The 23,580-nt window shown below is 42.5% G+C and overlaps 1 protein-coding gene across 9 annotated transcripts; it reads left to right on the forward strand.

The window, feature by feature from the left end:
• Window positions 1-11,425: 11,425 nt before the first annotated feature.
• On the forward strand, window positions 11,426-23,418 carry NRSN1 (neurensin 1). 9 transcript variants are annotated; one of them, XM_061589168.1, is made up of 6 exons: window positions 11,842-12,048; window positions 12,268-12,306; window positions 13,050-13,094; window positions 17,168-17,311; window positions 20,071-20,271; window positions 21,704-23,418. In XM_061589168.1, the coding sequence occupies exons 5-6, from the start codon at window positions 20,080-20,082 to the stop codon at window positions 22,100-22,102; spliced, it is 591 nt and encodes a 196-aa protein (XP_061445152.1). In that variant the 5' UTR covers window positions 11,842-12,048; window positions 12,268-12,306; window positions 13,050-13,094; window positions 17,168-17,311; window positions 20,071-20,079; the 3' UTR covers window positions 22,103-23,418. The 9 variants fall into 9 exon arrangements, with proteins under 9 accessions (XP_061445324.1, XP_061445483.1, XP_061445152.1 ...); XM_061589255.1 differs by having other exon boundaries at window positions 12,271-12,306; XM_061589340.1 differs by lacking the exons at window positions 11,842-12,048; window positions 12,268-12,306 and adding an exon at window positions 11,426-11,710.
• The last annotated feature ends 162 nt before the right edge of the window (window positions 23,419-23,580 follow it).

Raw genomic sequence — 23,580 nt, forward strand, 5'->3', positions numbered from 1 at the left:
AACAACAAATGAGACAGCCTCTGGAGAAACCAACAAAATAAAAGCCATTTTTACCTGGTTGTTTTAAGGCTGCCTTGTTCTGGAGCTCTAGAAAGAAATAACTAAAGTCCTTAAAATCCAGAAACGTTATTATGATGTTAAGATTCTTCTCTACGTATGCACTATGGACAGGATTACCAGGAAACCTTAGAGCAACTTCCCCTCATCTGATGTTTTGGACTACAATTCCCATCAGCCCCAGCCAATGCAGACTACAACCGATGGGAGTTGTCCAAAACATCCCGAGTGCACCAGGCTGGGAAAGGCTGAAGTGTAAAGTGCTTAGTGGTGCTGCCTGTTTGGAGCCATTCAGTTTGTTCTCAGTTTGGTATTTTTCCATACTAAAACAAAGCCAAATCATGTGATGGAGAACCTATGGCACGTCACATGTTGCTGGACTACAACTCCCATCATCGCACTCTGCCCATTGGCCATGCTGGCTGGGTCTGATGGAAGCTGGAACCTAGCTACTTCTGGGAGCCACAAGTTCCACATCCCTGGCTATGAAGCTCACTTGGTCTGTGTGACATCCTCTCCTGCTGTGCTGTTTCACTGCTGTTGTTACTTCCGTTTCTATTGAAGTTTGATTTTAACATAAAGGCAGCATATCAATGCCCAAACAAACAAGCAAATGGGCCAGTCAGTCATTAAGAAACCTATGAAAAGGAAAATTGCAAAACATGCCTAGCAGAGGGCCATGACACATCATCTTGGAAATGCAAGCCCCCCCCCATGATCATATTTCTGTATCACCGCTGAAAGTACACTGAGCAATATCTGTACACTGCAGCTATATTCTCTGGTGCTACAGATCTAGGGCAAAGAAATCACCTTATGTACTCATACTTACCTTGACATTCTCTGCCAACAATGTATCTTATTCTTTATTTCTCAGATGACTGTGTTACTTCCCAGCAAAGCCCTTGCCAAGATCTTCTGAATATTTTACCGAAACATTTTTAGCTCCTCATGAGTAATTTGACTGGAGGCAAGAAGATACTCTGAAAAAGTCTATTTCACAAAGGAACCTCACTTAGCATCAAGATACTGTCTTTGACGTAGCAGTGTTACTGTTCTAAAGCAAACTCTTTTGAAAGAGAATAAAAAATTATTTCCCAAAAAAGCCTGGATGTATATTGAGCATCATTAAAAGAGGCAACAAATAAGGTCATTTTTAGTACTTTTGGCAGCTGCTCTGCTGAAGCCGCTTCCCAATTGGGCTTCTTAAATTAATGTCACTAGTAGTACTCTACTCCTAAGCATGTTCACTTGGAAGTAGGTCCCATTGAGTTACACTTCCTAGTAATTTGGGCTAAAGTCCTTGAAAGGTAGTCTCTAGGTCTTTTGGGGGGGGTACAAAATTCATTTTCATACTAGGGCAGGACAGGTCAGGGGAACCTTTGGCTCTCCAGTTGTTGCTGAACAGCAACTTCCATCAGCCTCAGCAAGCATGGCCAATGGCCTGGGATGATGGGAGTTGTAGTTCAGTTTGGAAGACCAAAGGTTCCCCACACCTGTACTAGGGCAAGAGTTATATAAGATGAACCTTGCTGGAGCAAACATATAGTCCATCTAGTCTAGCGTATTATATCCAAGAGCAACCAGCCAAATGCTTTGTGGATGCTTAAAAGCAAGGTGTTAAGGCAACATCTGCTGTTCATTTCCACATCTGATATTCCGAGGTTTACTGCTTTCACATATGGAAGTTCCATTTATCTATCATGATGAATTGACAGACCAGTCCCCTGAGAATTTGCCCAATCCCTTTTTAAAAGTTACTCTACTATTTATTAGTTATTTAATTGGATACAATTACCTGTTGTTGAGACACAGGCCAGGAAGCAACATACAAAAACACAAATGCCAAATATATATCAATATAGATCTGACTGGGAAGTCTGTGAAGACAGTGCCTTGCTCAGAGAATAGGATGCCCACTTTCCAATCCACAGATGTTTGTCCAACTGTACCCTGAAGGCCTCCAGGAAAGAAAATCAGCTATCTTCCTCTAACTCAGGGTTAGGGTACCTGTGGCCCTCTAGATCTTGTTGGACACCAACTTCCATCAGTCACAGCCAGTATGGCCAATGGTCAGGGATTATGGGAGTTGTAGTCTGGAGGGTCACAGGTTCCTCATCTTTGTTGTGCTTAAAAGAATACTTTGCATATCAACAGCTACTTTACGCACATTTTCCTGGAAAATGTTCAGACTTTGGTGAACATCTGAAGTAATTAAAAATTGCACTGCAGATATGCAAAGTGATGATCTCATGAGCCATTCTGATTAATTGCATCCCATCAGAGATGTCTCCCTGATAGGTTATCTCGATGTAAGAACCCATCTAGACGTGCTATCAAACACATCACTGGAAGTTGCCTTATTAGCCCACCAAGCTCAATATTATCTACACTGATTGGCAGTGTCCCTCCTGGGTTTCAGAGAGGGGGCTCTCCCAGCCATACCTGGAGATACCAAAGACTGAAACCTTCTGAATTCAGGGCATGTGCTTTGTCACAAAGCTACATCCCCATCCCTTTTGTTTTTACTTTTCATAACAACCCATGTGCGTGAGAGAGATTCATCAGGACAGTGTATGGGGAGGAGGTTAACCTTTTCTTTCCCTGCCAGGGTCCTGATGAAAAATATTATTAGCCCTGGTGGGGAGAAGGTTTCAATTAAGCAGCCCGACTTCAGTGCTTTGGGCTTCAATCCTAATCCCTGGCTGGCAGTGACAGGGCTTGATGAAGCAGCTAAAACACCCAGCTGAAACGTGGGTAGAACTGGAGCCAATGTGGATGGAGTGACCCTCTCATTTCTCTCTCATTCTGCCACCCCCATTTCTCTCTCTCCTTGTCACATTCTCTCCTCCCCCTCTGTCTGCCATCCCCTTTTCTCTCTTTCTCACCTCACCCCCATGTCTTCCCTCCTTGCCCCCCATGTGAAATGATGTCAAGGGCCATATGAAATTAGGCCAGGGATCACATATGGCCCTAGCCGCATAAGTTGTTGTTTCACCTGTGGTTTATAGGAAGAGCATAACCTGCTCTCTTTTGCAATAACATGAGAACACTCCCCCTGGCTGTTCACTAGTGCCCAGACTAAACACCATTAGATTTCTGGATAGAATTATACAGCCACAAGAGTGGCTGTATAGTATAGTCAGCATGGATTTTTCACATTTTGCAATGTGAAATTGAAAATACCCCCATGCCATTCCCATGCTTCCCATAAGCTCATTTCAAAACAAAACCTTACAAAACTTATAGTCCTGAACTCAGAAATGCTTGCTTAACAACCCTCTAAATTTTCGTGGTGATACACAAAACAGTCAGAGAGTTGAAAGTGTAAAAAGAGGAAAAAACCAGACCCCTTTTGGACTTCTTTCTGTCAGAGTTCTCATAATCTATTGAAATTCATTAAAAATCAGCCATGTTCACAGAGTACCTGTAATCCATTACCGGCCTTGCCCCATACTCTGACCTTCATCTCCTGCAGTTTAAATGTTAAATAAAATGCTTGGCTGATTTTTAATTAATTTAAGAATTTAGCATTGAACTCAATGACAAGGCCGAGCATGCTCAGTAAGAACCAACTTCAGTGTTCAAAAAGCCAGACTCCCAGCTGCTGGACTTCCCAGTCATGGCTTCCCCCAAAGAATCCTGGGAAGTGTAGTTTATGAAGGGTGCTGGGAGGAGATTCCTATTCCCCTGACAGAGCTCCAGTGGCCAGAGTGGTTTAACAGTCAGCCACTCTGATTTAAGGTCTATGAGGGGAACAGGGCATCTCCTAGCAACTCTCAGCACCCTTCACTAACTACACTTCCCAGGATTCTTTGAGAGAAGCCATGACTGTCTAAAGTGAAATAAAGGTCTGGTGTGGATGTGGCAAGGGACAGCTTTGGTTTAAATTTGGGTGGGAGGCTGCATGTGCCTGCTGTAGAATAAAAAGGTGGGGGAAATGCTGAAAAGCAATGATATGGTTCACAATGTTTTCCTTTTGGAAAGGAAAGGGGCTTCCCCTCTGCCCAGTGCCCATCCATCCAATCTCCTCCCTTACCCCTTCCCTTCCCAATCCTGCTCTCCTCCTCCCCTCCCTGCCCCTCCCCCAGGTCAGTGTCATCTATCCTAAGCATGATTGCACAGGAGTAAATCCCACTGAACTCAAAAAGCATGCAAATGATCAAACCTGCCCTCCCTCCCTCCTTCCCTCCCTCCTTCCTCCCTCCTATCCCCTCCCTCTTGACCCTTCCTCTTGCCCCTTCCCTCCTCCACCTCTCCATTCCCCTCCCCCATCTCCATCCCCCCTGGGCAGTTTTACCTATCCTAAGCATGATTGCATGGGAGTAAATCCCACTGAACTCAATAAGCATGGAAATGATCAAACCTGCCCTCCCTTTCACCTCCCTCCCATCACCTCCCTTTTGTCCCTTCTCTCCCCCTTCCTTCACCTCTCCCCCTCCCCTTCCAAGCCCCTCCTTCCCTCTCCCCCTCCTTCTACTCCCCTCTCCCCCCTTCCTCCTTCCCTCTACTCTCCCCTGCTCCTTTCCCATGGTCAGTTTTACCTATCCTAGCCATGATTGCATGGGGATAAATCCCACTGAACTCAATAAGCATGCAAATGATCAGACCTGTCTTTCCCCTCCTTCCTCTCTCCTCTCCCTTCCTCCTACTTTCTTTCTCCCCTCCCCTCTTCCTTATTCCTCCTCCCCTGCCCACTCCAGGCCTCTCTCCCCATGGTCAGTTTTACCAATCCTAAGCATGATTACAACATTTTATTTATTGCATGATCCATAGACCTCAGCAAGTAACAACAATAATCGACATTGGTGCAATATAACAAAATATAGTTTAAAACAGTAGAACCATGAACCAGATCTATTTATATCAAAAAGGCTCAGGGCCCACATAGATCTTTCCTAATCTGCATGGCTTGATTTATAAATTTAGCCACGGACAGGGTAATTGATGCATTCTGGCCTTGAAGAAGGGTTGCTAATAAAATATCATTGGATCTACCCGGAAATTTTAAAAAGATTGGGAACAGGAGATCTTTCCTGATCCGATCATATAAATTACAATAAAATAGAACATGAGAAATGGTCTCAATCTCTAAATTCTTACAAGGACAGTATCTAAGAATTCTTGGTATTTTTTTAAATCTGCCTTGTAAGAGGTTGGATGGAATAACATTGAAACGAGCCAACGTAAAAGCACGTCTATATTTTGGAACTGTCAGCCAATATAGATATTTCATCCCTTCCGGGCGAGGGAGAATATTCAGACCCAAGGCCCGAGGGGAACAAGGGCCATTTGCCAAACTCATTGATATCTGATTATCTATATCGATTAGTCTGCGTTTTACGGCCATTTTAGCAGAATTATAATCCATCTTTAACAGCTCAGAAGAAGAGAGGCCAATTGATGAGATTTTCTCCTTAACCAGCTTGGACCATGAAGCATTAAAAAAGGGATCATTTAAAAATCGCACCACATAAGATTCAGAAGTTAGTATCTTACAACATCGAATCCAAAAATAAATAGTATGGAGCCATGTTAAACAGTTTAGAGAATTTAACCCAGCTTCTAGAGATAATGAGGTCCCAGAAACACATCTAGGGACCCCAAACAGGGATTTCAATACTGGGTGGACAATGCAATTTAATTGACCTTTGTAGTAAGGGGTCCAGATAGGGGCTCCATACAGCAGCATTGGGATAATTTTATGTCTTATTAGATGTATGGCAGCCAGGATATAATTTCCACCACTAGTGAAATAAAATCGAGTGACTGCACCCATATTTTTAACTGCCTTCACTTTTAGATATGCAATATGTGAATTCCACGATCCCGTTTCTTGGAACCAAAGCCCTAAATATTTATAAGAGTTGACTTGCTCGATTTTATTAGAGCCTAGATGCCATGAGAATCTAACATTTCTCCTTGAAAAAATCATAATCTTAGTCTTTGCATAGTTTATTGTTAATGAATTATCTTGACAATAGGTCTCAAAACATGATAGTAATCTTTTTAGACCTAATCTGGTTTGAGATAGTAGCACCATGTCATCTGCGTATAGCAGGATTGGCACCTTATCAGCTCCTACTTTGGGGGCATGAGAATGAATATCAGCCAAAACAGAAGGAAGATCCGCCAAATAAAGATTGAACAACATTGGGGCAAGAACACATCCTTGTCTCACTCCCTGTGTGGAGCATATTTCCCAAGAGAGGTGACCTGAGTGATTACAACGGACCCGAGCCATGGTATTTTGATATAATGTTACTATCAGCCGAAGTAGTCTCCTATCAATGTGAAGAGATTCTAACTTATTCCAGAGCCGGCCACGTGGGATGGAATCAAAGGGAGCTTTGAGATCTATAAATGCAACAAATAGTTTGCCTCGGCTTGGCTTAATGTACTTATAGGAGAGCTGAGACAATAACAGGCAATGATCCAATGGAGAGTGCCCTGGTTTAAAACCAACCTGTGCTTGACTCAATATATTATTGGAAGTAACCCATAAGTTCAGGATCTTACTCAGGAAACTGGCATAAACCTTTCCCACTACTGACATGAGACTAATGGGGCGATAGTTGTTTGGATCATTTCTGGGACCTTTCTTGTAAATCGGGATTATAAACGCCTTAAGCCAGGAAGTGGGAATTCTTCCAGAACTGTTGATTAATGTAAAGGAGGCGAGCATAGATGCCCACCAAGTTATATTACTTTTAAGTAGTTCGGGGGTAACACTATCCGGACCAGCTGCTTTACCATTTTTTAGGTGTATAATTAATTCAGCAATGTTATCTGGTTCCACTGGAGCCCACTCTGGCGTGTCTAATAGATCCGGGAATGAATACAAGATATTTGCATCATCCATGCTGTTAAACACAGCACGAAAGTGTTGTTCCCAGGTGTCTGCAGAAATAAGGCAATCATAAGTCACATTTTGTTTTCGAAGGGCACCTGAGACTATTTGCCAAAATGTCTTGGAATTACGGGTAGCAACCGCAGCCTCAAGAATGTTCCAGGATTCCCTCATTGCCCCCTGCTTCTTATTAACAATAAGTTTTTTATATTCCTTACGTAATGTATAATATGTATTTGGTAAACAACGTTCATTATTTCTTCTGTATTGGCAATAGATGACTGACATCGTCTTCCTTACGTTTCTACATTCCCTATCAAACCATCTATTTCGTGGGGCTCTAGAGACTCCAGATTTGGATGTATTAGATCCATATAGCTCGGAGATGAATAGTTGTATCAATTGCTCATAAATAACTAGACCTTCAGTTGAAGAACCTGTCATAACCATTTGAGATACCAGAAGAACTACTTGAGAAGAGTTTACTATTTGAAGAAATTTTGGGGTTAATTGGGGAGACCATTTAACTCTTTTATAAATATCTAGTGTTGGTGGATGTGAATTTAGCATAGGTTGAGTTGTTAAATAAATTTTCCCTTTAATAGTAAAAAAGAATTCTAAAGGTAAGTGGTCGCTATCAATGCGATCTGCTATTTTGAAAAAATGGTCTTGGTATTCTCTCATGGAGGAAATTATTATATAGTCCACTACACTGGACCCTTGGGGGGAATGAAAAGTAAATTCTCCCCAATCATCCCCGTGGGTGCCATTTAAAATATATAGTTGATGTTTAGAAACAAAATGAAGAAGAGCAATTCCAGCTAGATTCAGTAAGGTATCTTTCGAGTGACGAACCTTACTTCTCAAATGCTTTCTGTCCGCATTTATAAGAAATCCAGAATGTACGGCTTCAACTTCGTAAGATCCAGTTCTTGCATTAAAATCTCCAACAAGAATTATATATGCTTGTGGGTACAAGGACGTCCAGTAAATATACATAGATTCAAAAGTTATCCAACTTAGCATAGTATCTTCCTTATTCAAAGAGGGGATAAAGTATACGTTAAATAATAATATAGACATTTGTAATGATCTAAATTCTAAATATAAGATAGATACCATAAAATCGTTTCCCTCTAACTCAGGAGCCGAGAGCTCAGTGAGCTTAACATTTAGCTTTGACGAGATCGAAATACTCAAGCCTTGTCTAGCCCTCCCCTTTCTACCTTTAGGTAGAGCTGGGGTGCTAAAGGTAATGAAACCGTTGATGTAAACCTGATCCTCACACCAGGTCTCCTGGAATAATATTACATCAAATTTATTTAAATATGCCAGGAGGCTCGGTTCCCTAGATTTAGATTTCCACCCCGCGATGTTCCATGAAAGAATTTTCAAGGGAGGGAAAAAAGGAGGGCTGTTCAGTCAGTCACACTCTTGAATATCGTCTATTAAGATCGCAGGTACGACACAGCAGTTTGCAAGTGGAGCTTTTAACGGGATCTGTATTGGAGTTGTTGGAGTTGATAGACGACTCATTCTACCTGGCGAGCCGATCTCGTGTGGTTCCAAATAATGTACTGCCAACCAGTCATAAGAGTGTGGAACCGGGTTAGAATAATCATAGTATAGCTCACTTTGAGGGGTCTCCTCTATTGGTTTTAGGCCAAGTTGTTGGAGTAAGGATATGGAGTCGTCTTGATCAATTGGAGGGAAGTCACATATTTGTTGAGCATCTAGGTTGGAGTTAAAGTCAGGAACCCCTAGTGACAATCGATCCACACTTATATGATCAGCTACATGAGAATCTTCCTTCTCAGCACTGTTCATCAGGCAGATCTTACAGGAAGATTGATGGTGTTGTTGTGATTGTTGTGGTTCGTTGTCTGTGGCATTTCCGGCTTTCTTTTGGATCAGCAATTCATGCTTCTGACTTGCGGTTTCGTGGCATATTGACAAGGACTTCAACTGCTTCTGCATATGAGTATCAAACAGCCGAGCGATGAAATTCTCAAGTTTTATTATAACATCCTTCCGCTCACTAAAAGGCAGCAAACCAAAGGAATGTAGCAGTGATTGTTCCTCATTGTGAAAAGAGTCGCTAACCCATCCCTCAGATTGATGTCCTTCCCGAGGTTGTGGTACCATACTACCCACTAAGGTCTTAAGGTCAAGTTTCTTAGTAAATAAATCCAAGGGGTCTAGATTGGTTGACGTGTCTATCTTTGAATAGGCCTCAGGCTGGGGGCTTTCATTTTGTGAATATAGATCAGATAGTACTTCGACTAGAGGAAACTGCAATTCCAAAGAGCTTAGTATATCTTTTCTCCTGTTAGATAGCTTCGACTGCTCCAGGTCAATCAAAAAATTAGAGTTAAATTGTGTCTCTGTTTGATGACTCTTGTTTTGTAAATATAGCATTAACTCCACAGGAGGAGCCTGGTTTTCAAAAAATCTTAATACCTCCAAACCCTGGTTGGCCAATGCCTCCTTGTCTTGTCTAATAAGCGTGGCAGTCTCTTGAGAAAGAAAGGTTACCACAGCACGAGCCCTGTGACCGTTGTAATATAAGTATTCCACTTTTTCTACATCGTATAAATTAAGGGGCATAGATAGAGCACCTTGTAATATCTTTTTGAGATGTCGTTTTCTTTCTTCCGGCAAAACACAACCCCTGGGTTTGGGGTAGTTTGCAAACACCAACTTACGGGCATTCAAAACCAGGTTCCACTGCGGGATCATCCTCACTGCAACCTTAGCCACTCTTGCCTGCTCTTCCACAAGCACATCATGCCACGGATCCTGTTGAGGAATGTAATCACCCAGTCTAGTGATGGGAAGAATGGTAGGTACTAACACAGAAGGAGAAGGAGAAGGAGGGCAGAGGTGAAGAGCATTCCCGAGAAGAGTAGATATATCATCCTTGGTAGTCTTCTTTACTGGGGAGAACCTGAGTTTCTTTTCACTTTCCATTGAAACTTTATCCAACAAATCGAACAGTCTCTTAAAATTCATTTTATTGCCTTTTGTACATTTTTGAGATTTTATATTTTTGCTTTTTTTGGTATTAATTACATTCCGCCTACCTTTTCTGGTGGTAATTGCTTTCATCTTATTGGACTTAATCCTAGAGGAGGCCGCTAATGAAGTGACTTTTATAGTAGAAGACTGTTCAGTATTCGACGATGGTAAGGGGGCTGAAGTTTTTTGTAATTTCACTAATGTTGTTAATAAGTTGTTACATTCTGCTAGAAAGGTTTTTACATGTTCCAACTCAGTCGCCAGCATAAATAGCCACCCTTTTAAAGGAAGATCCTGCCCCAAAGGATCTGCTTGTGAAAGTTGGTAAAATGACTTCAAAGGAGGACTAGGACCCTTCACAGCTTCAAGGGTTTTTCCTGTTAAGGACTCCAACAGGGTAATTTCTGGGAATATATCATCCTGATCCACAGAACCTGCCTGCATTAATACAGCATTGTCTTTTACAGAGGCATCAGCATAGTGATCATTAATATCTATTGAGGAGAGCTTACAGCTGGTTCCTTGGTAAGTTGTCTTGCTTACATTTTGGCTTTCGGCCAGAGCTATTTCATCGGCCAAGCTTAAAGCTGTAGATTCCCTCGTTATTCCCTGCGAGATGCCCTTAGTAATAATAGACCAGTCCAAGGGAGGGGCGGTTAAAGACGAAGGGCCTGTCTCGCTGTGATGTTGAAGAATAGTATGGAAGAAATTTGTAATTTTTTTCTACGAAGCATGTCCAATGGCCAGGGATGATGGGAGCTGAAGGTCAGCAACATCGAAAGGGCCAAAGGTCCCCCAGATCTGCTCTCTGTTTCCCAACAAGAAAGCATGTGCCATCTCTTCCCACTTACTGGCCCTGTCTCCCTTAGTGGCAGAGGTGCAGCTGCATCACTTTAGACTCCAGACTTTGGGGAGGGGGCTCTTTAGATCAGTGATGGGGAACCTGTGGCTGCAGATGTTGTTGGACCTCAAGCTCCAGACAGCATAACCAATGGTCAGGGATGCTGGGAGGTGAAGTCCAGCAAGGCTTCATTTTCCACATCCCCGATTTAGATGGCAATGTGTCTTACTTCACTTGCTTCAGGATGTGGGAAGGCAGCCCTGCTGCACTGGGGGAACGTTCTGCTCATTCTGCTGCGTGAAGCCCTGGACTTCTGCCCCCAGTGTTCTGCCCTCAGGGCAGTACTATAGCAGCAAATTCAGAAGTGCAGGGTCCCTTCATGATAGTCATGCCACACACCCCTCATAGCCACACCCTCTTTTCTACTTTCCTTCGCCTCCCATGGTCTCCCTGTCATCTCACGAGCTAATAGGCATGGAAGCAGAGACTGTGTGTTAGCTATTGAGAAGAGTCTTCGGAGTGGTTGGCTCACTTCCTTTCATTCGGATTTGCTCCAATCAGCATAAAAGGACGAGGACTTTTCTCAGTGGCTAGCACTCTCCCTTTTCATGCTGATTGGCTTTAGCGCATGCATAGGGACGTGGCCTGGGCCCTGCTCCCAAAAAAGTAACGGGTCTACGACCCCCTGCGTCCCTGGACGACTACGCCCCTGCCTGAGGACACCACTGCTTGGTAGCGGTATAGTATGAAAGGATTGGGCTGAAGTGGGGAGTGCTGCCCCCCAAGGGCGAATCGTCTAGGGGCCACTATAACCTGACCCGATCATGGTGTCTGTAACTAAAGGCTGGACGCAGCAGGTGACCGAGAAGGAAGCAGAACAGCAAGCAGCGGGCGGATTCCCTCCCAGCGCCTTAAAGCCCAATCCTAACTATGCCTACTAAGAAGTAAGTCCTACTTAAGTCGGTGGGGCTAACTCCCTGGTAAGCGGGGTTCGCATTGCAGCCTTAGACACGTCCTTTAAGCGAGGCCTGAAGCCTGCGAGTAGCTGAGAGAGCGGATGAGCTCTTCGAGGAAGCGGCGGCGGCAGCTCCTCCTCCGCCGCAGAGCCCGGCGGCTGCGCGGCTCTCAATGCGCAGGCACGAGTCGCGCCGGGCTGTCGATAATACGTGGCATCTGAGGCTGGAGCAGCTCAGAGAAGAGATGGGAACCGCGCGAGAGATCTGCGGCTAACCCAGCTGCATTTGCTCACCCGGCAAGGAAGGTCGAGGACAAGGCGCATCAGGTAACCAGGCGCTTCGTCCATCGCAGCCTGCTCGCTCCTGTCGCTTTCTTTGATTTCTTGTTAGCCCTGCGAGTTACTTTAAAATCAAAATAAACGCCCGAACCTCTGAAACAGAGCTGTGTCCAAAAGGAAGCCCGGGGGGGGAGGAGAGAATCATCCCGTCTCTGCAAAGTGTTTGTTTGAGCGTGTGCTAATTGCATGTTGCATCCTTTCTCCTAGCAGTTTTGCAAAAAGGGAAAGAATGAAGAGGGCAGTCAGGTGAGCTGGTCGCTGCTTTCAGAAGGAGGCATGTCTCTTTGCAACTTGCGCGGGGTGTTTTCGTCCGGAAAAGCTGCCCCTTTGGGAGAAGGCTTAAAAAAAAACAACTTCCGGGCTGTCCAAAGGTGGAGTAGCCATGGCGAGGAAAAAGAGATCCAAAGCGGTGGAAACAGAGGGCTGCGCAGGAAGCGTTGGATGAAAGAAAGGGGGGAAAGTACACTCTCATGTTTTTAGAAAGAGAGCCCTTTGCTTGTCAGGTAGAAAAAGGGCAGGTTCTTCAACCATAATAATCGAATACGTGAGTCTGCAGGGAGAGACTGGGAAGCTGAATCTGTTGGTTGGCGCCTTGCTGGAGTTCAGCACCGTGGAGAGCTCCCTCGCGGAAGCAACGGGACAGCCGTGCAGGACACGAGCCGGCAAAGGCCCCTCTTCACGTAGCCTCAAGGGGCCTATGATTTATTAGATAGCGTGTCCTATCTGCAAGAAACGTTCGTCAACGACATGCCTATACATTTTAAATAATTTTAATATTGTCTTTTTAATCCGTAACCCGCCCTGGGACTTCACGGTGAAGGATGGGTACCATCTTGATGCTGATATTAACAGAAATCGCATCTCTAACTGCCCACCCTCTACCCCATTTCCTACCTCCCTCCTTCCCTTATTCAGGGGTAATAGTTCATTGGCTCTTGCCTCCCATGTCTTCTAACCCTTTAACATGACATTCCCCCCCCTCTTTTCAGTCTTAGTTCTGTGGACCAGACCCAGAAGGAAACCGCCAATCAAAGGTATATCATCCTGTTGAGAAGGATACCTACTGTCTTTTCAAAAAATGAAGCTCGTGTCTCTAAAAACATGGCTTCTGCTTATGATTTATTGGTAACCATTTTAGTACCTTGTCAAAGAAATATTCAGCAATGGCCTGCCTATCCATTTTTAAAAAAAACTTTTGAACGGGCAGAAAATAAGGTTCCCCCCCCCCAAAAAAAACACAATGGTTTGTTAGGTTGATGCTGTACATAACAGAATAAAACATTTTGCACAATCCATTGCCAAAATGTTTGTGGCAAATGTTAAAATGCCTTCACATAGACAGTTTAGCATGTGTTTTCTAAAAACCTATGGTTCCCAGCCTAATTTCTTGCTGCCTGGACCACCCCTCTGGGAATCACTTCCTGTTCTGCACTGTGTGCAGGGGTGTAATCGTCCAGGGTCTCGGGGGATCTTAGACCCATTACTTTTTTTGGAGCAGGTTCCCAGCAGGGTCCCTCTGTCTCCAGCATCCTATGAGACAATCAGCATGAAAGGAGAGTGTGTTAGCTACTGAGAAGAGTCTTCTAACTTGCATCCTTATCCTTTCATGCTGATTGGAACCAATTAGAGGGAAAGGAGGTGAGTCAGCTACTGAGAAGACTCTTCTCAGCAGCTAACAGTCTCCCTTTTCATGCTTATTGTCTCCTAGGGATATCTAGTGTTGTGGGAGAAGGTTTAAAAAGGATCTCATTCTTAACCCAACAGCAAAAAGGGGGGCATGGCTGTGACTAACATGAAGGGACCCTGCCCTTCTGAATTTGCCACTACACTACTGACTGTGTGTGTTGGGGGGCACGGAAGCAGAGAAATGTGGTGCTACACAGTGAGTTTGGGGGAAGTAACCTTGCAGTGAGTTGCAGAATTGTGAAAGAGAGAGAAAAGGGGGACAAGGAAATGGACAAAGCCAAAAAGATAGATTGATTTTGGAGAGGATGGGATCTGCTCCAAGCTTGTGTTAACAGAGAAGGGGAAATGGATAGAAAAACCAAAATGGGTGGAGAATGGGAGGAGGGGAAAGCACAGAGAGAGCTATGCAATGCTACAAGCTCAACAATAGTCTACATTCATCCGTGGCAATGGGCTAGTAAGGCCTTGCCCAGATCAGTGTTTGGAGAGATGCATGTGGTTCCTCAGGTGTTTCAGAGCATCCAAAAGGCCTCCCTTGAGGAAGTGCAGCTATTACAGGAAACTGCATTTTCCTAGCAATAAAATACAACCTGCTGGGGAAACTGTGATCACTCCTGCTAGCATTTCCTCTGTGATGGTAAGTGCTGTGCAGAACATGGCAGCTCATGTAAGCATGGGCATGAGAAGTGACAGGCAGCCTCTCCCCACCACTCCTCAAGGCCCAACCAAATGCAGCATTTGGGGTTATGTTTTACTTTGTTAGATGCTAAGTGCTGCCCCTGTAACAGTAAAGTTTAGGAGCACTGAAACTTATGGAAACCAGCAAGACTACTGTCTCCCCTGCATGAGCAACAAAACACCCTGCCATTCTGGAAACTGTTTTCTATTCTTTTAAGGCTATATGCGTCCCGTCTCTAATGCAAGAAAACTTGCCATTAAAAAAAAAACCTCCAGAAAAATGCTGCCCCCTCACTTGCTCTGTCTGTTTATGGTTCTGTTGCCCTTGGAGGTATCATTTTACATTTAAGGCCATTTATCTGATTCATGTCAATAAAGGGCATCTGAACACCTAGCCATTTGATGAAGGTGTAAGGGTGAAAATGGCCAGGATTGTGATATTGGGGTGACTTGTCCTCAGAGAAGCCACATGGCTAAAGAAAATTAGTGTCAACCTTTCTTTTACCTTCAAATATAAGAAAGTGAAAGGTTATTATAAGTTTCATGCTATCTATGACTATGAAAACAAACAATAACTAATAATTTGCTCAAAAACTGCATGTATAAAATAGAGGATATTTTTAATTTTTTTATTATAGCTGCATGCAACCTTTAAAAGATTCTCATGAGCAAGGCTCACATCAAGTTCAAAATTTAGAAATGCTTAAGCAACTGACTGATACAGTGATCAATTCACTCTTGTTCTCTTTTTCGGGAATAAAAATTACCACAACAGGCAATGTTCTGTTTAGAAAACATGTCTTGTATCATCACAATCTCATAGTACTCATAAAATTAATGTAAAGATGGGCAGAGCAATACTATCCTTGAGGGAGAAGGAGAGAATTTGTGGTGCAGCAGCTGGCCCAACCATAGCTCATTGCAGCCAGAGCAGAATCAGGACCAGTTTTGGCCTAATATTGTGAGGGTGTCAGTGAACAAGGGAACTTTGGATCCTGCATATTCATGTCCCCATATTCCTCTCAAACACCCCATTGTGCTCCCTCCCCCACTGCTGAAACACCACCAGGAGGACAGCTGCACCAGTAGAGCTTTCCGTAGGCATACTGGGGGGCTTCCAGCAGCACAATCCCTTCCACAGACCTCCACACATAGACCCCTTGCTATGGCTCCTCAGCCAGACCACACCTATAGGATGGCTGCCTAATTTTTATTTTCTTTGAGTTGTTTTGTCAAAACAGAGATCATTTGCATCTGCATCTGTTCTGCTTAGAAAAATCATTCTGTGAACTACTGATGTGCATCAACATTATTTGCACTAAAAGTCACTGCTTGATGTTGTCGGTGCTTTTAGGCTATGATCAGAAAATGGTCTCCTAGAAAGAGCTCTAATTTTTCATATTTCCCTGGCTGAGACAAGTATCACTATTTTTCTTCTGTTTGTTTACTGTTCACATACTGGTTACACACGCTCGATTACTCATGAAAATATCATGAAATGGATTAAACATTCATTCAGTACTTTTTGCAGCCATGTTCTCAACATTTTATCTGTTCACAAATCTGATCACACCTGCAGTGTACTGCTGGAATGTAATAGACCCCAAAAGCCATGCAAGGCAGCCTTTACCATGGCAACCAAAGTTGCTAAGGGATTGCCTACCAGGCAGCTGCATGTTCCAAAGATTTGATTGCACATTTTCTTTGTTTCTTGATGCTCTTGTTCATTAAACAAAGCTAGCTATTCTGCTGTGAAAAGTTTTGCTGGCAGCTATAACTTTCCAGACAAGTTAAATCTTAAAACTAAAGGAACAATTTAGTTGTTCTGAGGCAATCTTAGAAATGTGAATTGTATCCAGTAATAAATGAGATACAAGCAATTAATCTGTCATATATCAACATTCAGGTAGTATTCATTTTGTAAAAAGAGATGTCTCCTGAAGCCTGCTTTCTCCATTGCTGCTATTAATAATATTTGTTCTGCTTTATCCTTCCAACTTTCTTTCTTCTGCTAAAAGTACTAATGTACTTTTGTGCTGACAGCTCCTGCTATGCTATGTCAGCCCCAGAGAATAAGAGGAACCAGTTTCATAACTAGATGGCCTCTGAGATCCCATCCTGTGATTCTGTGGGAAAGCTTGTAAAGTTTACAAATATATTTATATTTTGAACTGGTGAAATGCTGTGTGATCCACCTCATGCCATGGATGTCTCCAACAAATGCCCATCTGTAAGGATGAGGGCAACTGCTCTGTGGTGATTTTCATAAAACTGCTTTCTGACCCATGGCTGCCATTTCAAGCATTAGGCTGTGAATACCTGCAGTGCCAGGTGGATGTTTGTTGCTGGGTTGTTGTTTTGTCGTATCAGCATCAGTGCCTCTTTGTCAGGAGGGGAAATGGGAAATTGAATTAAATAAACTAGCCAAAGCAAAACAATCAAGAAAGGGAAGGACAAGAGACTAGATTGTATATTAGTAGAAAGGAAGACAATGTGTCCTTCTGAATTAATTGCTTGCTCCCCGTGAGATACCTTTATATTTCAAGGATGTTCCAACTGGCCTTCAGATTGTAAAGATATCCATAGCTATTACATCAAGAAGAAGGCTTGTAACTGACACAGCTGTGGTAGCATTTTAAAGGGGTCTGTTTTGCTATTTCCTGTTAGTTGTTATTCCATTTTTTAATAATCCACAGTTGCAGTTTGTTTGTTTATTAAATTTATATCCCGCCCTTCCTCCCAGAAGGAGCTGTGATCCAATTAAGGCTGTGATCCAAAGAAGAGGTATGCACATATGTGAGAAGAATAATATACTACCAAGAGCTTCACCACCTGTTTCCACTACAGTTGATTCTATGGTTGAAGAGACAAAAGCTTTGTTTGGATAGTAAGTGATTCTCTCTTCAGCAGCAAAGACTGCTATAGCAGAAACTATCAACAAATCTGGCAAATTCTACTCTCTCCAGTTTATGCACATAACTTCAGAACACCGCTAAAGTCAGATTACATTGACAAAAGTAGCACCATGCTGGTTGAAATGAATTCAGTGAATCATTATTATTTCTGATGTTATCTTCAATATTTATAGAATATGGTAGAATATGACAGATTACAAGGCCCAGGAAAATGAAGAGGTCTTCTCCTGGTGCCAAAAGAAAACCAAAGTCGGTGCACCAGGTGAGCCTCTGACTCCTTAGGTACCTTAGTCTTACCTGCATCCAACTGATTTCTTTCATAAATCTGTGCCATTGGCTGCTTGGTGTGACATGGCAATGCTGTAGATAGTGGTGGTGGCTATTGCCAGTGAAGAAAAGAAGCCAAAGATGCTTATCTTAATACAAAAAACAAAACAAAAAACCCAGAAGGGATTGTTGTGTGCAAGGTGTAAATAAATCTTTCCAAAAATTTGGAATACTGCTTCAACTCTCTTTTGAGATTCCCAATGTGGGCCAGCTGGTATAAACTGGCTTGCCAATCTGACACCATGTCATAGGTCAGGATTGGAGAAGCTGTGGTTCTCCAGATATTTGACTATAACTCCCATTGTCCCAGACTGTTGGCTATGCTAACTAGGTCTGATGAAAGCTGGAGTCCTCCAACATTTGGAGGCCACAGTTCCCCACCCCTCTCATAGACCATAATGTTGCATCGATGCCTGCCCACAGTGTTAGGCCATAAAAGATGTAACAGTGCTATTTATTTTTACCCTGTAAATGATGGACATGATATTACCATGCTTAAAATGGGCTCCTACTGGGAGGAAGGGTGGGATATAAATTTAATAAATAATAATTATTATTAATAAAATAAAATTAGCCGTCTCTCTCCCTGGCATGTGAAATGTTACACTTGGGGGGTGGGGCTTCCAGGATATTGGAATTCTTTATTGCACATGATGGGAAAAAATAGCCATGAGGGTCTTACAGCAGAAAACCAAATTTCATAAAGAACTGACATTATTCAGCCAGAAGGAAAAATACCACACACAGCAGGTAGCAAAAAATAATATGTAATGTACCTTAGCCTAAAACCCTGAAAGAATTCAATCCGAAGGATATGGGGATTGTTGTCATAGTGATGAAAATAGCAGCAGCAGCCAGTCTGTGCCTGGTTCTGTCACTTTAATGTGACTTCCTTCTGATTTCTATGCAATTTAAATAGGAAGGCTGAAGCTCTTCTCTATCATAGGTAATGAATGCAGAGCTAATGTTCTGTACCTGGTTGCTGTAATGAATTACTTAATGAGAAAAGGACATGAAACCTTATCCACTACAAGAAATTAAATTTAGAAACAGGAGTTGTAGAGAAGAAACCTTGCTTTAGATCAAAGTGTTTCAATGAGTTCTATACAAGGAAACCACATTCTATTTTTAGGATGTCAGGTAAATTTATTCTGTGCTGATCTTACTCGCACTTTCCGATTCATATAATCCTATTAAATGCATCAAAGGAAGAAAAGTCAAGCTATGCAGCAGATGCTTCTCACTGGCACTGAGCAATTGCTCATGGCATAGTATATTAGAACAGCTGTATTGCATTACAACTACAAGAATTTCAGCAATGTTGCTTCTGAATTCTGCATGGATTTAAAGTAAGTTGTTTGGAAAAAGAAGGTCTGGTTTCAGTTAGCTAGTTCTACATGTTAAAGACTATTAGGTGCTACTAATTGTTGACGACAGATATGTGAACTTGTCTGTCAAGCAAATATTTATTTCATAGGCCTGATCATTCTCTTCGGGCACTGTTGCCATAGTATGAGCCCATGAAGAAAGGCAGCAAGCCAGTCAATTTGAAACTTTGTGGGAGGTGCTATGAGCAGAGCCAGCAGAGTTTAATAAGTGAGAAGGGATGTCAAGCTCTTTATGAATGTGGGAAATGCGCATAGGAAGCTGCCTCATACTGAGTCAGACCAAAGCTCAGTAATGTCTGGTCTGTTTGGCACTCACTTCCAAAGACCTTAGGCAGAGATCCTTCCTGGTCTAGCTACCCAATTAGCCAGAGATCTTCTGCATGCAAATCATGCACACTACCAGTGAGCTATAGCCTCACCCTAGCTGGGGTGGTGAATGCTTGCAACAGACAGAATGCCCTTTGTGTGATGTGTAGTTAGGTGCAGAAATTCAACTGTGGGGAAACTGAGGATCAAAAAGACATTATATGCATGATGTGCAATAGTACATAAGATGGAACCATTACCAAACTTTTCTGGTGTTTCAACAGCACACCTTTTTGTACCTAGCTATTCCTGCTTTCTGTCAATGTTTTTCCATGCATATGTTACATGAGAGGACACGTCCTTATTATTAGAGTTTCCTTGCAAGAATCAGATAATCTGACTGCAGTCTTTTCTAGGGCTTTTCTTCAAATGGCTACCTACTGTCAATGTTTCCTGAGCACTGTGGGAGATGGAGAGTTTTTACTGGAGAAGTTTGATTTTGTACAGGTGCTCTCATTGTGAAATGTTAAGGGCCAGCTACTATGGTCAGGACACTGATCATGAGTCTGATCATACCATTTACTGGAGGGTTTCCTTCATGGGATCTCTTCCCTATCCAAAGGCCATCTCTGCTTTTATGTTGCTTTCCTGACTGTGGCAGCTACACCATAGCTCAGTAGAACTCCATTGTCCGATTTTTCTCATTGCAGGTGAAAAGTATGAGTGCTTATGCTGACATCTGTGCATCCAAGCAGACGCAGCAGGGTGCCACAGAGGGTGGTTACCAGCGCTATGGAGTTCGCTCTTACCTGCATCAATTTTATGAGGACTGCACAGCATCCATTTGGGAGTATGATGATGATTTTCAGATCCAGAGATCACCAAGCAGGTGGAGCTCTGCATTCTGGAAGGTACTGCTATCCAATCAATTTCCTGTAGCAGGTCTGCACAAGGATGACCTGAAAAGCCAGATGCAGCCCCATCAAACATGTATTGTGGCCTTCCAGATACATGACAGATGTTTTTGCAGTCCTAGGCAGGCAGCAAAATAGGACATTTATTGAGTCCTTGATTGGCTGCATTTGGCCGGGTGGTCAAATGTTGGGTAGACCTGCATAACACTCTCAGTATACTGTAAGGTGGTGGAGTACTCTGGACTGTTAGAAGAACAGGAACAAATGTACCAAATGGAGAGTTAGAAGAGCAGAAACAAACAAATTTCAAAACAAATCTCTGGCAAAAAGTAACCCCAAAAAATCAGAATTAATTGATCCAAACTGCTGAGTTATTGCCCTCCTGCAGCTTATAAGATGATGATGATGATGATGATGATGGAGGGTCACTTTTTTAAAAAGTAAAGAATGTGTCTCCCCCTCCATCTTCACATATAGTAACAGATTGCTATTCAAGGCAATCATACCATTCCATCAGGTTAAAATATTACATGATTACAGAAGGAACACTCGTTTTCCTATTATTTGAAAGTTCTCTCACACACACACACTCCCACACCTGACGAAGAAACTTAATTTGTCTTCCTTGGTATTCTTTTATTTTTCCTATTTAAAAAGCAAAAAGTAAGATTGTGCTGAGTGCACCTTATGCCACCATAAGTATATCTCACTATGCACTGGGTTGTAGCCTTCATGTGTAACGAAATGTATCATACTCATCCATGTAACAACCAATGGCATAAATTATTCCATCATTTTACAGCTAGGGAACTGAGTCTGCTCAACAGATTCATGCTTGACAGGAATTTGAACACTGGTCCTCCAAATTCAACATTCACTTAAGCTTGCTTCACTCCAAGATATTAGAAAGAGTTCTAGTTCTCAACAAGACAGGCATATCTTCTTGTCTATAAGATCTGGGTTGGGGAAAGCTAATGTCAAGAGAATGAAGGTGATTGGGTGAAATATCTGCCACTTAAAACCCTGTTTGGTAAATCAGACTCGCAATTCTGGGATCACAGGAAGCATTTAAATGACATTTCCTATGCAATGCCAATTCCCCTCCTCCCAAGATTGTGTTTCAGACCCCCATTGCTCAGGAACCCATGTATCTCTAAGCCTAAAGATGTCTGGCCACATCCCTGTAGAATCTTCATTGCTGATGTATCTATTGACTACTTGTGAATACAGCTAACGTTGTGAAAATCATCTGTCTACTCAAATTCGACATGACAGAAGCCTCCAGGGGCTCACAGTGCTGCACGTTTCATCGGAGTGATGTCAGATGTCAGTGACATGTCATACAGATTTAATAGCTAAGACTAAAAACAGTCAAATGAAAAACTGCTGCAGCAGTTTTGCTGATTTTTCACTCTTCTTTGTCTTCTAGGTCGGACTCATCTCGGGGACCATGTTTATGCTGACAGGGATAATAGTTCTTATAGTAGGTTTTCTTGTGTCCCCCAAAATCGAAGCCCTGGGAGTAGAAGATTTTGTGGTGGTGGATGCACGTGCTGTTCAGTTTAACAGAGCCCTTGACATATGTAAGTTGGCCGGAGCAATATTATTTTGTATTGGAGGAACCACAATGGCGGCCTGCTTGCTCATGTCTGCATTTGCTAAAAGCTACTCCAAAGAGGAAAAATACCTGCAGCAGAAATTTAAAGAGAGAATTGCAGACATAAAAGCCCATTCACACCCCATCACAAAAGCCCCAGCGCCTGGAGAATCCAAGATACCCGTCACGTTGTCCAAAGTTCAAAATGTCCAGCCGTTATCTGAAACCTGATGTATGTTTTTTTCTTTCCTAATGTACCCATCTTGTGAATTTGAAAAGGTCATTTTTGGCCTGTGTATGAATCTGCGTTTGCAATGCAACATACCTGCACTCTACACTCTACACCCAGTAGGGAAGAAGGTAGAAGTGGCCTGAAGGGGAAAGTTCAGCTACCCGTGGATTGAACAATGCATTAATATATGAGTTTTGATTTTTTTTAAAATTGTGTTGAACTATTCTGATCCATCAAACCTTGCAAAATGCAGTTTGATTCCCCTTCCCAGCTCTGAATGTGTTTTTTTTTGTTTCCAGTTAATTGGCATATTTATACCTGTTTTATTATGGAGAGCTTCAACTGCAAGTTATGCTCTCTTCAAAAACCATAGCCAAAGTCCAACAAAACTATATAGAGGCATGTTGGAGAGAACCATCATGCAGACAATGGGAGTTCCTTGTCATTTCCACCACACATGCTTGTACTGCTGGAGAAGAAAGCTGTCCTGTAAACAAAAAAGCACTTTGTCTCTATAACAGCATGACCTGCTGTGGTGGGAAAACCAACCAGCTCCACGTGATTCTCATCCACATTACTCGTAGAGTTTTACTGGATTGTTTCTAATGCCCTCACCTGATTGTTTGATTTTTTAAATATAAATGGCAGATCATCAACTTCATATTCTATATTATTCCAGTCCTGTTATAGAAGAGTTCCGTCCAGCTCTTCTTTGTAAAGAAGTCCCTTCATTCCTGTCATCAGAATAAGAACAGCCACAAAATTGCCTTAAGATTCTACCAGTGCAATCCCATGCATGCTTACTAGAAGGAAGTCACATTGAGTTCAGTAGACTTCTTTCCATGTAAGTGTCAGCTGAAGTAACCAAGAGTGAATGTACACACACAAAGGAATACATGCCTAGTTCTGCTCCCCTCATTGAAGAGGGCATTAAAGACCCCATCCCTGCAGCAAGGTTCTGGATTGGGGAATCTACAGGACAAGTTTCTCAATTTTCTTGCCCAGCTTCCCTGAATTTCAGTGGGATGTATGCAGGAAAATTTCCTGGTGGATCATGCATATCTTTAAATCTGAGAGAGTCTTCATTCCTTAAAACTCATTGCCTAACCTTGAAAGAAACTATTAAATGTGATGCTTCTATTTTTCTAGATAATAGAGCTTATCCTTAACCATAGTACAGCTGTGTCAGTGCTTACCTACAGATTTGTCCTTTCCACTAAAGATATAAACCATCTTTGTCTATTAAAACAACAATTCTCCTCCCTTTAATCTGTGGATCTAAATCAAGACTGTGTAAAGAGATGTGAACTTTATATTCTTTGACAATATGTGCCCACCTTATAGTTCTGTCTATTTTTTTGAATGGATTAAATAAAATTATTAAGAACTGGAGCTGTTGATGGAAAATGTTTCCTTTCAAAATATTAAGTGGCCACAATGAGCTGGATGGCCTAATACAGGGGTGAGAAACCTGCAA

The sequence above is a fragment of the Rhineura floridana genome, chromosome 1, assembly GCF_030035675.1.
Source record: "Rhineura floridana isolate rRhiFlo1 chromosome 1, rRhiFlo1.hap2, whole genome shotgun sequence".
Classification (NCBI taxonomy): domain Eukaryota; kingdom Metazoa; phylum Chordata; class Lepidosauria; order Squamata; family Rhineuridae; genus Rhineura; species Rhineura floridana.

Excerpts from the sequence above, each read along its gene's own strand:
- NRSN1 (XM_061588917.1), top strand. The coding sequence starts at position 17,551 with ATGAAGAGGTCTTCTCCTGGTGCCAAAAGAAAACCAAAGTCGGTGCAC. Across the intron at positions 17,602-20,070 it reads AACCAAAGTCGGTGCACCAG|GTGAAAAGTATGAGTGCTTA; the intron begins GTGAGCCTCTGA and ends TTCTCATTGCAG. Across the intron at positions 20,272-21,703 it reads GGAGCTCTGCATTCTGGAAG|GTCGGACTCATCTCGGGGAC; the intron begins GTACTGCTATCC and ends TTTGTCTTCTAG.